This window comes from Talpa europaea, assembly GCF_964194135.1.
Source record: "Talpa europaea genome assembly, chromosome: 15".
Lineage (NCBI taxonomy): Eukaryota > Metazoa > Chordata > Mammalia > Eulipotyphla > Talpidae > Talpa > Talpa europaea.
Genome location: NC_140083.1, coordinates 77,487,136 through 77,505,421, shown reverse-complemented (window position 1 = coordinate 77,505,421; position 18,286 = coordinate 77,487,136). Strand labels below are relative to the sequence as shown.

The following is an 18,286-nucleotide window of genomic DNA, read 5'->3' as shown; positions in this document are numbered from 1 at the left end:
ATTAATGAGCAGCTGATGGGTAGACGCCCTGCAAGAGGGAAATTTACTGAAATGAGGATCTCCTCTGTATAGTCAGCAACATTTCCATTTAGAAAAGATATTAATGAGGTCTGGATAGGAATCAGACACCAAGAAAGGACAGTTGCTGTGAGAGGCATTTTGAATTGTACAAGGAGTTACGCATGATATTCAGAAAGTCCTTGTGCAATTTTAGAAAGTAATTAAGTTGTGGAGATAATGAACAATTTATAAACGACATCTTAAAAATGGATATCGTTTCAAAAAGTGAATGTATTGAATGACCAATGCACATTTGAAAATATGCTCAAGCTTCCCCATGACTAAAGGAATAAAAGCTAAACAATAATATACCATTTTTCATACAGCTAGCAAACTGGAAACATAAAAATGATTAATAATACTCATTAATGATAAGAATGTGAAGAATATGCTTTCTCACCTAGCTGATGGTTCAAATATAGATTGATACAAATATATCTATACATTGATGCTACTGTTTTTTGGTGGTTTTTCATCAGCACAGGGCAAGTTTATTAAGGAAAAGAAAATGAAAGAAAGATGCCCGCACAGACACAGACAGGCAGTTTTAGAAGGCAAGATCTCCTGATGCAGCTGTTTCTGAGGAACATTTAAGAATGTCTATAAAATGTTTACTGCATAGACCATTTAACTAGAAATGCTGCTTCTAGGAATTTATACCATCAATGCAGACCCTCATGTAGGCAATAATAGAAGCATGTTTATTTGCTGTCTTGTTCTTATAAAGGAAGAACTAATAGCAGCTAAATGTTCTTTGACATGAACCTGGTTAAATGAATTATAGACTACTGAAAAGTGAAATATTATGTGGTACCAAAAAATTGAGGTAGAGCTATAGTTCCTGATATGGAAAGATGTCCAAGAGAAACTAATCACTGAGCAGCACATTAACATTAAATTTTAAAAAATGTGTGTTTTATGCATGGTGGTGTTAACTTCTGTTTTCAAGTTTGTAAAATAAGTCGTCATAATCTTATTCTTGAGCCATGAAGATAAAATGAGATGAAAGCTGTAGAATGCTTGGGACAGTGATTGACACATCATGCTGTGCGTTTGCTACTATCATTTACACCTTTGGCAGTATCAGACAATTTATTCTCTATACTGTGACAGAGGTTACCTTGGGGATTTGGAATTGTCTTGGGGAAGGAACAGGCAAAAGCAGGCAGAGACTTCTATTTTCATATTGCATATTTCCAGTATAATTGTTTATAATGAGCTTTGGTCAGTCACTCAAGGAAGCTGGACAGTGAAGAAAAAGTATCTCCCATTTGGAGTGCTTGTTGAGACCTCTGGAGGAGAGGTTTCCCAAAGGGAAGGAAGTGGATGAGGAAGAAGGCAGGATGCTCATGGATTCTACTCTGGCTACTGAAACTTTTTGACAACTACTGTTCTAATTAAACATTAAAATGTTTTAAACTGCACAAGAGCCTTCTGAAGGCCCAACATTTATATCTGGACTTATTCTTTATGCACTGTGTTCGGTTTCATTTATACTGAGAAAGTGGTTAATATTTAATTTGACTTCTGAATAAAAGCTACAAAAAGTAATTGCTCAAAGTGCTCATAGCAAACATTATAAACATTATAAACTCTGTCTCTGGTGAATCCTTTCACCTACCCACCCCCACACCTCTGGCCTGTACCCCAGCTCTTGCATGCATAAATAAATAAATCTTAAAAAAAAACCCGCAAAATATCTCATTTGATTTCTTGAATACTGTGCCAAAAGTGAAAGACAGCCTATATAGAGAGTATTGGTTGTTCACCTTTGTGATTGTGTGATTGCCCAGCTTCACGAGAGAGCATTCTCTAATCCCTGAAAGGATTTAAATTCAAAATATGGTTTCTACTGAATGTACTATTTTCACAACATCATAAAGTTAAAAAAAAGTCTTCAGCTATAAGTTGGGGATCATCTGGATACAAACTTCTCATATGTATATGAGAACAAGTGTGTATGTACTTACAGAACTGTAAACATGTTTTTAGGTAGAGGGCAAAGTCAGAGGTAGAGATGAAGTGAGATTCTAGGAAGATAGATGGGAACAATCAGGAACTCAAGTGGAATGTTGTGACACTTAATTTTCCCCTGACTTAGGCAAGGGGAGTGGGGAAAGGTTTCTGGATTGGTAAAGTGTGACTCAATGAGAATGAATGCTTGTTACTCTGAATTTTGGTGAGTCATTTCCAGAAGTGAAATTGCTTCTCGGCCACATAACTCCGTTTTCATTGCTCTTGCTCTGGATCTTAGTTTAGTGGTTTTTTGGTTTGTGTGGTTTTTTTTTTTTTTTAATTGTGTGTATTTTTTTAAAAGATTTATTTATTTATTTATACAAGCACTGGGTACAGTCAGAAGCGTGGGAGGGTGAGAGAATTCACCAGAGCCAGAGTGGGGAACAGAACAGGCAGACTGATGGAGTACACTGCTGAGGGGAGCAGCGGGCGGCAGGAGAGGTCTGCGTGCCTCGTGGGACCCTCACCCGGTGGACAAAATAACCTTAAAGGAATTTTAAAAGGACAACATGTTGTTAAAGTGACTTTGCCCTGCTGCAAACATCTACATCCTTGTCTACTCCTGGGAATTTGGTCATTGTTCCAATTTACGTGTTACCTAGGATATATGTTTCCACAGAGACCAGGCAGACAGAACAGCAGCATGTGGTTATTGGAATGTGCCTGCAGACTTAGCATGTGTCTGTAACCATGTAGCTTAGTAATAAAGAAGTGAGCCTTTTATGTGTAGTATTTGAAGTTGAGTGGTTACATTTTTTCATATTATTACTTGAGTTATCTCAGAGTTTGAATTAGCTAATTACTGAGTAAGTCACAATTCTGAAAAATGACATGCATTTTCTCAAATAGTCTTAGGACTGCACAATAAGCACTCATTTTTCTTGTATTGATAGTATTTTGGATAAAATTTAAATCTTCATGCAGTTTAAGCAATATACTGAATATTAGAAAAGCAAGAGACAAAGTAGAGCAGTTCCCTGACCTTAAGAATCTTTATATCGAGTAGGATTTATAGAATTATAAGGCAGAGGAAGGGCTAGTCAATAGGGATAGGGCAGTTCAGGAAAGAGTTCTTTGAGGAGGTGGTCTTCACTTGCGTCTTGAAAGGTGAATAAATTGAGAAAAGGGTAGTATTCCAGGTGGAAAAAATATATGTGGTGTATAAAGGGAGCAGAGACTGATAATAGCATAATTTTGGAGACTCTAGATCCTTTTTCAAGTCAGAATTATATGGAGTTAGATTTCTCTCTATCAAAGAGAGAAGTTACAAATAAGAAATAGGGAATACTAGAATGAATCTTGTGATGCTGAATTGTAGGCAGAAGTATTTCCATGGATGCATAGAGTTTATTTATTTAGAGAGATAGACATGGAGATGAACACAAAAATGTAAATATGTATATCTACATGGAATCATATAATGCATGTTTCCCAAAGAGAGCCTAAAGGCAGTGGCATCTCAGTAATAAGATGCACACCTAGTGCCCAGATCTTAGTTCCTCCAATAAGAAGGTGGCACTTCTTCTCCAATAGAGAAGTGGCTGATTCTAAGACTGAAGCGGGGCAAATGCAAGATGAGCCTGGAGCATCTTATTCTGATAGAAAGTGAAGTTGCTTTTAAAAAATTAGTTGAGGGGCCTCCCCTGTGGCTCAAAGGGTTAAGACGCAGCCAATGAAGCTTCCACAGCCTCTGTGGCATGAGTTCAATCACCCGCTGGCCAGGGAGCTACCCACATGGCACAGCAGACCTCTCCTGACTCCCCTGCTGCTCCCCTCAGCAGTGTACTTAGAAGAAACTTAAGAAAACATGACATCTTAATGCAGTATAGAATCCTGTAACAGAAATAAGACTTTAGTGGAAAAACTGGTAGAATTGGAATCAAGGCTGTGGCTTGGTTAATGGTATTATACCAGTGTTAATTTCTTAGTTTCATAACTATCTTGTGATAATGTGAAATAAAGCTAGGTAAAAGATGTATTAGAACTTTTGTACAACATTTGCAATTTTTTTTAAAGATTTGTTTGTTTATGCATACAAGAACTGGGGTACAGGCCAGAGATGCGGGGAGTGAGAGGATTCACCAGAGACAGAGTGGGGAACAAAACAAGCAAACTGATTGAAGTACATTGCTGAGGGGAGCAGTGGGCGAGTCACGAGAGGTCTGCTGCACCATGTAGGTAGCTCCCTGGCTGGCCAGGGGATTGAACTAGTGCTGCAGTGGCTGCAGATAGCTTCATAGGTTGCGTCTTAACCACTTGCGCCACCAGGGAGGCCCAACATTTATAATTCTTGTGTAAATCTAAAATTATTTAAAAATGTATTAACTCAATTTTTTTTCAAGCATGTGAATTGAGAGAGAGGAGAGGGATGAAAGGAAAGAGAAAACACTTGAGATTGGGTTTATAACAACAGGATTTTATATTTTGTCAGTTGTAGCTCATTGGCTTTTTGTTCTAGCCTGCTTTCTGGGAGACTATTCCCTTGCTTAGGTAAGTCTTTTAGTTAATTTATTAGAGTAGGTTTCCTGCAGTAGCTACAGGCCTCGCCCTAAGCAATAGCTTGAGGAGGCAGGTACCTGGGGCCAGATTTTTTCAGTGAGTCATTGCCCAACCCTTAAAACTTGCAAGGACCTTTGTTTGAAAGATCCTTAGGTCTCCCGTTCATTGTATGTTTAGCTATCCCACTTTAAGCTACCTGATATGATAAAAGAACACTGAATCAGGAATTATTAATAGAACTCTGGCTCGCATACTAACTAGATGAACTAAACTAGTTTTAGAAATTATTGAACCCAGGACCTCCATGGTGGTGCAGCAGGTTGAGCCTGCACTGTGAAGCTGTCCATAGCCTCTGTAGTGCTGGTTCGATTCCCAGCTGGCCAGGGAGAATCCCACATGGCGTGGCAGACCTCTCCTGCCTCACCTGCTGCTCCCTTCAGTAGTATCTTCGATCTGTCTGACTGTTCTGCTCCCCGCTGTCTCCGGTGAATTCTCTCACCCTCCCGTGCCTCTGACTGTACCCCAGTTCTTGTATAAATAAATAAATCTTAAAAAAAAAAAAAAGAAATTATTGAACCTGTATGTGGCCACCACAATAAAAGTTTGATCTCCCGCCAGGGATTAACCCACATGGCGTGGCAGACCTCTCCTGCCTCACCCGCTGCTCCCCTCAGCAGTGTATTTCAGTAGATCTGCCTGTTCTGCTCCCCACTCTGTCTCTGGTAAATCCTCTCACTGCCACCCCCACACCTCTGACCTGCACCCCAGTTCTCCTACGCAAAAATAAAATCTTTAAAAATTTTTTTAAAAGACTAGACCTCATTTCTGCTTACTCATAGGCTAATTCTTTTCACTATTCCATTTGAGTATGGCCAAAATTCCTTTGCATGGTTTCTAAGGCTCCTTCTATCTTTCCCCGGTTTTCAACTTCTCCTGCACCTCGAATCTAACTCCATTGAAGTAGACTATGCTATTTCAACTCCCTGATGGAGTAATGCTGTTGCCCCTACCTGAGATTCATTTTCCTCATCCTGCTCATTTGTTGAAATTCTACTCATTCTGTAACTCCCAAGTCAGTCCAGTGTCTCCTCCTTCCCTCCCACTAAGTCAGAAAATCAAGTCTTGTACTTCTAGACCACACATTTTCACTATCTGTCTAGTGCTATAATTATTGGGTACATGTTAGCAAACCCAGTAGATTATGCATACTGTTTGGGCAGTGCCCTCTTGCTATACCTTGTAGGAAGTATTTACTCAGTTTCTCAGAAATCATGTACTGATTATTACTTTCACCTGTCATAGGTTACTAATCACATTGGTAGGAGATAGCAGTATGTTTCTGTGAAGAGAAATATAATCGAAGTACGGGTCACATCATGCCCTGAGTATAAACTGAGCTTATCTAACTTCTTGCCAAGATAGGTGTTTTGATTTTCCTTGGCTCTCTGACTAGAATTAGAATTAGGAATTAAATTCCTTTTTCTTTATCATACTCAATCCCTCAACTAATTAATGGTTTTCCTTTTTTATGAACAAATTTGACAACATATCTTCTGTATTTTTTCTTGGATCCAGAATTGATCTCTGTAGAAAAACTGACATTTATATCCATACCTACATTGGAAGCATAATTGTACCAGATAATGTCATAAAGTATTGGACCATAATTCCTAAATTTGGCATAAAAGATCATTATTGTGGTTTTATGTTATTAAGTTTAGCTGAATTGTCTGTTGGCTTGGTGTCTTTTTCTTGTTAGGGAAAAAATGGACAGTATTCAGTGGGTCTGTCAATTACAAACTGGTAAACAGATAGATTAAAAAAATAAGTATTATTTGATACATTCAGATTTATTTCAAAGAACATGGGTATAATTAAGGTTATTTTCTCCAGGAATAATGTAAGAAATTAACATTTAGTGCTTATTCAATGCTAGGATCTTTTCTTTATCTTATGTATTCCTCATAAGGATACTATGAAATAAGTAGTGTTATTATGGATGAAAAATCTTGAGTATAAGGGCACATAACTTTAAGTGATGGGGCCAGTTCTCTTACTTAGCTATATCTGTTTCTAACAGACCTCCTTACCATTAGAAGTTACTATGCTGCCTTGCAATGTGGGGATCAAAACAAAATGAAATTTAAAAAAAACACGCAACAAAACTGGTATTGTTTTTCAGATAAGGCTTTAATTGAGAACAAATACACGTGGAAAAGTAGTTTGGTCTTTTAGAATTGCTTATCACTTTGCTTTACAGTCCTTTAGTATAAAATAGTTGCCCTGGTTGCTGGGTTAAGCGACTGTGTGTTTTACTTTTGTCTAGGTTGTTGGAAGTAGTACCTGATGAACCAAACATTTTACCAGAATGTAGTTATGCTCTGTGATTGCCAAGAGGGCTACAAGTAGTAGTCTCATCTTTATTTTTTTACCCTTCAATAAGGAAACTGTTGACTCATTTCTAATCTCTTTTGGGCAAAGTTTGGGCTCCTTTGGTAATTACTGGGACAAAAAACAAACATTCCAGGCTATTGAATAGGGACTACGTGATGTCACAGGCAAAGCTTTATGTATTCTTTGACTCAAAGGGGTTTTAGAAAAGAATTCAAGTATATAAGTTTTATGTCCTGAGTATGAAGTACATTGTACTTTCCCCAATTGCTAAAAGACTTTATTTTTTTAAAGATTTATTTATTTATTCATGCAAGAGCTGGGGTACAGGCCAGAGGTGTGGGGGTTGAGAGGATTCACCAGAGACAGAGTGGGGAACAGAACAGGCAAATTGACTGACATACACTGCTGAGGGGAGCAGTGGGCGAGACAGGAGAGGTCTGTTGCACCATGTGCGTAGCTCCCTGGCCGGGGATTGAACTCATGCTGCATGTGCGGCTAGCTGCATAGGCTGCGTCTTAATCCCTTGCGCCACTAGGGAGGCCCTGCTAAAAGACTTTAAAATAATAAGAATTATAACAAAAGTCAATACTAATATATACTGAAGATGCTCTAAGACAACTAAAATATCCCTTATATTTTAATATATTACCTCCTTATATCCACATCAAAGACCCTAAAGAAATAGGTATTACTGTTTTTCAGCTGAAGAAACTAAAGCCAAAAAGGTGTTTCAAGGTAACCAAGTTACATTTTAACTGCAGTCTATCTTCCTTAAAGCCCTTGCTCCTTATATTATACCATGCTATAACCCCAGTGCTTTCCCAACGCAAGTGGTCAGTGTTCCAGAACTTGGGATAGAGAACAGCCAAAAGAAACTTGGATGTAGGTGGAACCTAATTTGGACCTAACTCTACAGAGATGCTGATTGTACCTCCCCTGGGATGTAACTTAGAAGAGTGGAACACTTCACTCCAAATGTGACTTTGGAATAGTCTTAAGTTCAGGGAAAGGCCAGTTGATGTTTGCACAGTGGGGTCAGTCATAAAATGATGCAACTGGAAGGGACCTCAGAGATCATCTGGTCTAACCTTCTCATTTTCCAGGAAACTGCAATCCAAAGATACTAAATCATTTGACCAAGGCTACATTTTTTGAGGGCAAAGGTAGTGGAGTATGGTCTGCGGGTCTAGACTCTCCGCTTTTTCATCCCTCTGCTGCCAGACTTTGGATGCTGGAGAGTCCTCTTCTGTGTCTAATATTCTCACTTTCTTTGTTCCATAGGTCTTTCAGTATCTGTAGACAAAATGGAATCAACTCCATTTAATAGACGGCAATGGACTTCACAATCAGTGAGAGTAACAGCCAAAGAACTTTCTCTCGTCAACAAGAACAAGTCTTCAGCTATTGTAGAAATATTCTCCAAGTAAGTACTGATCTGGATTTTTAAAAAAAATCTGCCTTGAAGAAACATTACCATCTGTCAGAGAAATCATTAAAGGAAGTCCATGATATAAAATGGTTTTGTTAAGCATCTTCTTGATCTTAGGACTATGCAGGGCTTTGTGGAAAAGGAATAAGGTGATTATCAGGAGACACATTTCTGTCTTTGAATGTTTGTTTTTTTGAGGAAAGAAAAAGTTACAAACACAAAATATAATTATAAAACATATGATTATGGGCCTCCCTGGTGGCGCAGGGGATTAAGATTCAACCTATGAAGCTATGCACAGCCATTGCAGCACAAGTTCAATCCCTGGCCAGGGAGCTACCCACATGGTGCAGAAGACCACTCCTGACTTGCCTGCTGCTCCCCTCAGCAGTATATTTCGGTCAGTCTGCCTGTTCTGTTCCCCACTCTGTCTCTGGTGAATCCTCTTACACACCCCGGCCCCACATCTCTGGTCTGTACCCCAGTTCTTGTATCCATAAATAAATAAATCTTAAAAAAAACCCACATGATTATTAAGTAAAATGTCAGTAAGTCTAAAATGAACAGGAATAGATATAAGATAAAGAACAAGAGACAAAGAGAGGGTCATCATGGGCTGAAGCTAGTTAGGAAGGGACTCTGGTTGAGATGAGTTTTGAAGCAAGTTTTGATTTTGTTGAAGGGAGTATTAAGCTCACTCTATACTTACATTGTCCAATATGGTAGCCACTACATATATGACTATTTATTTCGTTAAAATTTAATGACATTTAAAATTCAGTTCATAAGCTTCACTAGATGCATTTCAGTGTAGTGCAAATAGCTCCATATAGCTGGTGACTGTCATATTGGACATCGTGGAAACATTTCATCATTGCATAAAATTCTGTTCAACAGTGTAGATTATAGCCCACTGTCTGCTGTTTGAGTCAGTAAAGGTTTATGGAACATAGCCATGTCCATCATTGTATTGTCTGTGGGTGCTCTTGTGCTCCCACCGTAGAGTTGCAGATTTGCAGGGAATACCAGATGGCCCTCAAAGCCGAAAATATTTACTCTCTGGTCCTTGTTGTTCTTTGGTATATGGGCCTCTTTCCTGCTTATTTTATATCCCCAGTTTGTGACATGGCAACTGGAACACTCAACAAATATTGAAGGAATGATATGTGTAAATAAGATACCAGAGATCCCATAGCAGGAAGTAGCTTTGGGCGGGCGGTAGGTTTATCTCACTAGTAAAGTTTGTTAATTAATAAGAAGCTATGATAAATTTAAGAGAAGAAAGATGGTAAAGATTTGAAGAGAGTGACTCTGGGGGATGTATCTAGGATGTAGCTAAATACCAACAGAAGGTTTCTCTAAGTTACAGAACTACCTTTTCTTCAGTAACAAATCCATCAAGCACCTGCTATGGTATGGGAAGTATTCTCCTTCCAAACCATTGCCCTTAGTTATCTCTTAAGTGGGGGAGATTGGGGGGGGCACAGGCAGTATGAGACGGCACAGCCCTTTTGCCTTCTACATTATATACATTTTATATTGGTATAATTTTATGTCAAACATGTATTATTCTTGTCAAAAAATAAAATCAATAAAGATAGTTCAGAAAAGGCATTGAGATCAGGAAATTTTAAAACTTAATCTCTGGCCTTAAGGAAATTTACAGTATGTTTTATATATTAGAGGATATCCCCAAACTTCTTTCATCTTAAGAATTATAATGGAATACCTGTTAATATTAAGGTCTTCCAGTTATATATTGCTATGTGAAAAAAAAAGTCTCCAAAATTTAGTGACGTTAAATAATTATAGCCTTTATTTTGCTTCTGACTCTCCAGTTAGGGCAGAACTTCCTCTGCTTCCCTCAGCATCAACTGGGGTTGCTCAGAGACTGGGGGCATCAGGCAGGTAAAGCTCATTCCTCACAGTCAGGTGCTGACACTGACAGTCGTTTGTGTTCTCAGGTGGGACTCTGGCTGGAACACCCACACATGACTTTTCCATGTGGCAGCTTGGCTTGTTTGACTAGGGCCCCAGGGCAAGTGCCAAAGACAGGGAGGGAGCAGTAAAAGAAGGCAAGAAACTGGGGTCAGTGGTTGTGTTGCCTGTTATGACCTAGCCTTAGAAGTTATGTGGTATCAATTTTGCCACATTCTCTTCATTACAAGTAGGTCACAAAGGCTGGCTCATTTTCAAGGGGAGAATTTGACTTTCCTTTTTGATGGGAGGAGTATTAAAGTTTTTTTTTTTTTTTGTGAATATTTCTCTGAAGAGTCTGACTCAATGTGTCTGGGATGGGGCCCAGGAATTTATGTGTTTTAAACAGTATCCCAGGTGGTTTATATCTTCAGGAAAATTAGAAAGCACTAGTAGTGAAAAAGATGGACTTGTGAAATCAAAACAGTGAACTTGAACATAAAACAAAGTGAATAAGGTTTCTGATAGGAAGTTCAAGCAAAGTGTTATGAAAACTGAATAAGAATCAAAGAAATAGGAAAACGAGCAATCTGTTATGGAGAAAGGGAGAAGGGACTGGTACCGTTCAGTTAGGGCCAGATGATGGAAGGCCTCAAATGCTGTGCTAAGTTTAGGATTTAGTTACATAAACTATGAAAACTATTGAAGGTTTTCATGCAGGGAGAATGACATGATCACACTTCTATTTTGGAAAGAGGCTCTGGTGACACTCTCAAAGTAAATGGGAAAACTGAGAGATTGGGAGCAGGAAGACAAATTATGAGACTCTCTTGAGAAACTAAGTGAAAGCTATTGATAGTGAGCAGCAGGAATGGAAAGGAAAGGAAGAGAAGGATTTGAGATAGTGTTCAGATGTGATTAATGGAACTTGGAAACTGTTCTGCAGAGAAACCTCCACATTCTTACCCTTTTCACCCTCCCTACCCTAGCCCCACCTCTCTTTAAGCTTGACTTTCCCTTGACAAGCTTTCTCTCTCTGAATGGTGACTGCCTGCTTTTTAAAGGGGTGAGCCAGCCTGGGACTTTCCAGCCCAGCTGTCCTGCTTTGATTTCTTTTATATGTTAGGTTCTAAATAAGATATTATTTGAAAAATAAACTTTGCAGTGAAGAGAGTTTTAAAACGACTGATCTGGCTAACTTTTGTCCCATTGTTCTATCAGATAAGGAACTTGAGGTCCAGCAATTTTAACTGAAGAGCACACATCAAGATATAGTTCTCCCCCACTATCTAAAAGCAGAATGTTCATGTTTGGTATGATTTGGTAGGTTATTTTGGGAGTCTAGGAATGCTCAAAATGTTTTCCATATAAAATTTTTTAAAGATTTATTTATGCATACAAGAGCTGGGGTACAGGCCAGAGATGCAGGGGGTGAGAGGATTCACCAAAGACAGAGTGGGGAACAGAACAGGCAGATTGACCTAAGTACACTGCTGAGGGGAGCAGCGGGCGAGGCAGGAGAGGTATGCTACGCCATGTGGATATCTCCCTGGCCGGGGACTGAACTCGTGCTGCAGTGGCTGCGGACAGCTCCATAGGTTGCGTCTTAACCCCTTGCACACCAGGGAGACCCTGTTTTCCATATAATTTAATGGTAATAGCATTCCTAGACCCAAAATAATCTACCAAATCATACCAAACATGATTGCTCTACTTTTGGATATCGGGGCAACCTGGAGTGGCAAAGTTGAACCTAGTGCACATATCTCTCCCCAGCCCATCATGCCTTCCTGCATCTCACAGCTACTCCCACTCTTGTTACAACTTTGCCTGTTCCATAGTCCTAAGAAAGAACAGGGTTTGTATTTAGTTTGCTGTGACTGCTCTGCCTTAATTAAAAGAAATGACCCTCGGTTCTCCCTATTTAACTTCTTTTTTTTTTCTCTCCTGTAATATTTTAGTGGTGAAATTGTTCCAGAAGTAAATTTACTGCCTAATCCTTGGGAGTTTCCATTTTCCCTTTTTTTTTTTTAAGCTCTCTTCCCTTTGCTCTGTTTGCGGGCATACAAACAAGAGTCATGGCTCAGGAACTCTGTTTTCTGGCATTAGAAAAGTTTGAGACACTGTTATTACTCCCCAGATAATTTTAGCATCCTCCATCAACTGCCTGCCTCAGAAGTGAGCATTAACGAACAGTTACAAGGTTTGATTTTGTATGGGAAGAGGAGGAGACTAGAGGACAAAAAAATCTGGCAAGGGATGAGGGATAAGATTTTAATTACAGAAACTTCACTGCAAATATTTTTTCCCTCAAATCTGGGTCTTAAATGTACCTTCCTAGGCCTCCCTGGTGGCACAGGCGGTTGAGCACAGTGCTGTGAAGCTGTCTGCAGCCTCTGCAGCATGGTGTTCGATTCCCAGCCAGCCAGGGAGGTGACCCACATGGCGCTGCAGACCTCTCCTGTCTTGCCTGCTGCTCCCCTCAGCAGTGTATTTCAGTCAGCCTGCTTGTTCTGTTCCCTACTCTGTCTCTGGTGAATTCTCTCACCCTCCCGCGCCTCTGACCTGTACCCCAGTTCTTGAAAAAAAGATGGAAAAAAGAAAAGTACCTTCCTTTCCTCTGCAAATCAGTGACCTTCACATTTTGTGTCAGAATAATGCTAGTTATTGTAAGCATCTTTGAAGAAAATTTGAGGCCTGAATTCTGTTCTAATACTAAATCCAGCAGTATCATGCTTTGTTGTCTTAGCTTTCTGAGAGCATACAATGCAAAAGTACCAAAGGACCTGGCTGGGAAGAGAGCAGTGGTGTAGAACTTTGCTCCCTGCATATCTGCTATTTAGCAAGAATTTCTTTACAAATAAAGGTGGGGGCATTTGAATGGGAGTTTCAAAGCCAGATTCAAAACCGCCACCTGTGTCTCCCAGCTGCCGTAACACTAAAAGGACAAGACTGAAGATGAAAATGACTTTGGTCTTTTTTATGTCTATGTTTTTGTTAAGACAGTTAAGGGAAATGAACCCCTGAGCTTATTTACCTAGTTAACCACAGTGTAAATACCTTGCCCTAGAGAAACCTGTCTGCTGATTGGCTCTCGCCAGTTACTGCTATAATATTCTATAGTAGCTATCCAAGGGGTGTGGAAACAAGTTCAAGTTCCTTTCTAGCTATGGAAATCTATTTCTGCATTCCCATTTTTAGGGACACTCAGGTAGATGTATTAATACAAATGGGAAAAATACCTGTACCTGGACATTTGCTAAAGCACTATTTGTAAAGGTTGAAAGCTGGAAACTATGCAGATGCCCATTAAATGGAGTATGGGTGAATAGCATATATTTGTAATGGAAAAGAATTGCCACCTTCTGTGTTGCTAAATGGAGGAGATGTTTGCTAACTTTTATCTTCCATGACCTCTCACCATTTCTTATTTCCTACATTTTTTTCTCCCCTGGCTTCTCTGACAATCTCCTGACTTTCTTCCTACCTCTCTCTCTCTTCCTTATCATTCTCTCTTATCACTTTTTCTTTGTCTTCTGACTGATAATTACTTGCATGTCCAGGGCCGAGTTCTGGACTTTTCTCACATTGCACACTCTTTGTCGATGATTTTATATACTCCTGGCTTTTTTCTTATCTGTGGGCGGACATGTCCTAAATTTACCTTATTAGCTCAGATCTCTTTTCATCTTTAGACATATGTATCTCATCACTCCCACCACCTAATGGATGTTTTAGTAACATGGCTAACACCGAACTCTTGATCTCCCCTATCTTCACATTTGCTCCTTCTTCAGAATTTCTCATCCAGAAAACAGTACTTTGATTTACTCATCTGCCATTGTTAATCTCTTTTCTCCCTCCCTCTTTACCAATCCTGTTGATTCTATCTCTGAAATATTAATCTATTCACTTTTCTTTATCTTCAGTGTCCCACTCTGAACCAAGCCAGAATTATCTCCCACAAATTCACCTTCATCCTCAGTCCCCTCTAGTCTCCAGAGCACTCTTTTAAAAACATGATTTGGATCAATGACCATTCATTGTACCTAGAATTAAATCCAAAATCCTTAACATGGTCCGCATAGTCCCTGCCCACCAGCATCAAGTGTACTGTCCCTTTTTCAGTGTGCTCAGCAGCACTGGCGTAACATGCAAACCCTAGACACCCAGATGACCAGATGCTTTCTTGCCTTGGGGCCTTTTATGTGCCTGGATTGTTTTTCTCACCTTTTTTGCCTAGCTAACTCCTCTGGTCAAACTTCAGATCTAAAAGGTTATTTCCTCAGGGAGGCTTTTCTCTCTCTGACTCTCTCTTACACACACACACACACACACACACACACACACACACACACACGCTCACGCACAGAACAAGAGCAATAACTCTTAAAGAAAAATAATGGAATGGTATTGAATAACCTAACACAGGAACCAAATTGAGGAGTCATTGTGTGTGTGTGTGTGTGTGCACGCATGTGTGTGTCTGTCTTTATTTGTTTAAAGCCTGAACTGTAAACTGCCTGAGAGTGGGAACTGTCTCTTTTCATTAAAACTTTTGCTACTTTTTCTCTATTATTTAGAATATATTCTTGAATGAAAACTTCAGCTATTCCAAATTGATGAGATGCAGAGTAGTATGTACAATGTTGTCCCATACTTGTAATTTTTAAAAATTATGTAAAAATGGATAGTAATCCTTTATTAGAGATGTGATTTGCGAATATTTTTCCCCTTCCAGGGTTGCCTTTTTTCTCTGTTGATAATTCCCTTTGATGCACAGATTATACTGAGGTCCAATTTATCTATTTTTTATCATTGTCGCCCATGTTTCTGATGTCATTCCAAGAAATCATTGCCAATTCCTTGTCATGAAGCTTTGCTTCTGTTTTCTTTAAGAGTATTATAATTTTAGGGCCTCCCCGGTGGCGCAGCGGTTGAGCGCTGGGCTGCGAAGCTGCCTGCAGCCTCTGCAGCGCCGGTTCAATCCCCGCCCGCTGGTCAAGGGTCCCACATGGCATGCAGACCTCTCCTGCCGCCCGCTGCTCCCCTCAGCAGTGTACTTCGGTCCTTCTGCCTGCTCTGCTCCCCGCTCTGGCTCTGGTGAATTCTCTCACCCTCCCGCGCTTCTGACTGTACCCAGTGCTTGTATAAATAAATCTTAAAAAAAAAAAAAAAAAAAAAAAAGAGTATTATAATTTTAGCTCCTATATACAGGTCTTTGATCCATTCTGACTTAAATTTTACATATAGTATAAGGTAAGGGTCCAACTTCTTTTTTTTTTTTTCCACATGTTCATCCATTTCCCCACAACATCATTTATTAAAAAGACTGTCCTTCCTTCATGGAATAATCTTGACACCCTTGTTGAAAATCCTTTGACCATATGTGGGAGGATTTATTTCTGGGCTCTCTATACTATTCCAGTGATCTCTGTCTTCATGTGGATGCCATATTGTTTCTGCCAGTACCAATATTTTTTTAATTGTGGTAAAATATGCACTACATAAAATTTGCTGTTCAACATTTTAAAGTTCACAGCTCAGTGGTATTAAGCATATTTCCATTGTTGTTCAGTCACCACCATCTTCCCTTTTCATAGCTGCATAGTATTCCATTGCATGAATATATTATAGTTTATTTCCTAGTCTCCTCATAATAGAAATTAAGGTTGCTCTCAGTCTTTTGCTATTAGAATAAATGCTGTGACATAATTTATTATAAAAGTCATTTATGGGCCTCCCCTGGTGGCTCAGCAGTTGAGCACTGGGCTGCAAGGCTGCCCGCAGCCTCTGCAGCACTGGTTCGTTCCCTGGCCACCGGCGAGGGTCCCACAAAAAAAAAAAAAAAAAGGTCATTTCTGCTTGTGTAAGTATATCTGTAAGATAAATTTTGTAAACATAATTAGTAACTACATAATATTTTTTTAAATTTTTTTTAAATTTTTTTATGAGTATTTTTAAGATTTATTTATTTATTTTATTTATACAAGCACTGGGTACAGTCGGAAGCGCAGGAGGGTGAGAGAATTCACCAGAGCCAGAGCGGGGAGCAGAGCAGGCAGAAGGACGGAAGTACACTGCTGAGGGGAGCAGCGGGCGCGGCAAGAGAGGTCTGCGCGCCATGTGGGACCCTCCCCCGGTGGCCGGGGAGCAGCCGGGGATCGAACTGGCGCTGCAGAGGCTGCAGGCAGCTTCGCAACCCAGCGCTCAACCGTTGCGCCACTGGGGAGGCCCACTACATAATATTTTTGCTTTTGTAATTTTTGTTAATTTTTTTTCTAATTCATTACCTCCCTACCCCAGCAATTTTAAGGTAGGTCCTGTTTCCCCATAACCCTCACCAACAGTATGTTAACCTCTTTTAAAAATCTCCTACTTGATATGTGAGGCATGTTCTTTGTGTTGTTGGAATTTTTGTTTTGAGATTAAACATCCTTTTTGTTTATCTAAGAACCATTTGATGTTCTTTTCTGTAAACATGCTCATTTTTCTGTTGTCATTTTCATATTGATTTGTAAGAATCCTGTATTTTTTAGGAATATCAGCCTTTTCTGATTGCAGAAGTTGCAAAAATGTCTTTGCAACTTGTTCCTTCACTTACAGAAGTTCTGATCTCATTTTCTTTCTATTTATGGTCAAGGAAATGCCAGAAATTTTTGGAAGTCTTTTCACCCTCTCCTATTAGAAAGCTCTGCTTACTTGCTGAGCAATTCCCAGCCTAGTAAATGAGATGTTTATTCATATCTGATTGTTAAAAGTTCAAATAATGATAGGAATAAAAAGAGACCTTAGAAATCCTCTTACAGAGTCATTTCATTTTGTAGATAAGACCAAAATATATGAAGTGATAAAAATCAGGTTATATAACAAGTAAGCAGTGGTACCAGAACCAGGACTTTTTCTGACTTCCATTTTATTTTAGTTAAAGTTCTGTTTGACATGCACACTAGGCATATGAAGGCTTTTACAAATTGAAAGTTGGTTTTGATAGACAAATGGACCCTCTCCCCATTTGGTTCTTTTTCTTTCTTTTTTTTTAATTGTTAAATTCCCCTTAAATTTCAATTTTAAAAAAATTTTACTGATGTAACATTGAATTATATATTATATATGCTTCATGAAACTTATGCTTTTTATCTTCTTTTTCCTCCCCCAAATGCCTTGTGAATTCTGAAATTTTACCTTCTGACAGAACAAGTGACCCTCTGAATGTGTCCTTTTGTAGGGCTGAGTTGGTACTATGTGGATTGTAGTCATGAGGACCCAAGGAAAGAAAATGGTGGTTAGTCTCCAAGTGGTAGTGCCTTTTCAGTGCTTGACTGAGAGGCCCAGCGCAATTGAGGAGGCCAGTAAGGTCATTCTGGGTGGCCTGGAGGTGTGCTTGCAGTTTGGGCTTCCCTGCCCTCCTTTGTCCTCAAAATGAGAAAACCTGCTCCCTTCTGAAAAGCCCTATGACTTCAGTTGTTTCTCAGGGATTTTATGATCTAAGTGATAGTAAAATAAAGTGACTGAAGTAGTAAGAAAGAAGAAATAATAAATCACTAAGGAAAAAATTCTGCTAATGAAAAGGACCAGTGCTTGCTTATCCCATAAACTTTCCTTACATAGACCTCTTATGCATACATTAAAAAGTAAAATGATTTTTTTTAAATGCCAAAATGTAGTGTAATCTCTTTAAAGATACTTTAAGTACCACCAAATACATTTAACTGAGCAAATGTGACAAATCAAACAACTTAGACTAAATTCACACATGTGGGCCTCCTTGGTGGCTCAAGGGGTTAAGTCACAGCACTATGAAGCTATCGGTAGCCACTACAGTAGAGTTCGATGATCCCTGGCCAGGGAGGTGACCCACATGGCGCAGCAGACCTCTCCTATCTCGCCTCAGCAGTGTATTTCAGTTAGTCTGCCTGTTCTGTTCCCCACTCTGTCTCTGGTGAATCCTCTTACCTCCCACCCCCACAC

General features: G+C 39.4%; 1 protein-coding gene across 2 annotated transcripts in view; it reads left to right on the top strand.

Moving 5' to 3' along the window:
- Positions 1 to 8,267: 8,267 nt before the first annotated feature.
- LIMA1 (LIM domain and actin binding 1) overlaps positions 8,268 to 18,286 on the top strand; it is a gene marked incomplete at both ends in the record, with an annotated part of 47,609 nt that continues 37,590 nt past the window's right edge. The window contains one exon of one of the 2 annotated variants that reach the window (XM_084255520.1): positions 8,268 to 8,392. In XM_084255520.1, coding sequence (XP_084111646.1) covers positions 8,274 to 8,392 — 119 coding nt within the window. The remainder of the gene's footprint in view (positions 8,393 to 18,286) is intronic. The other variant, XM_084255519.1, reaches the window with a different exon arrangement.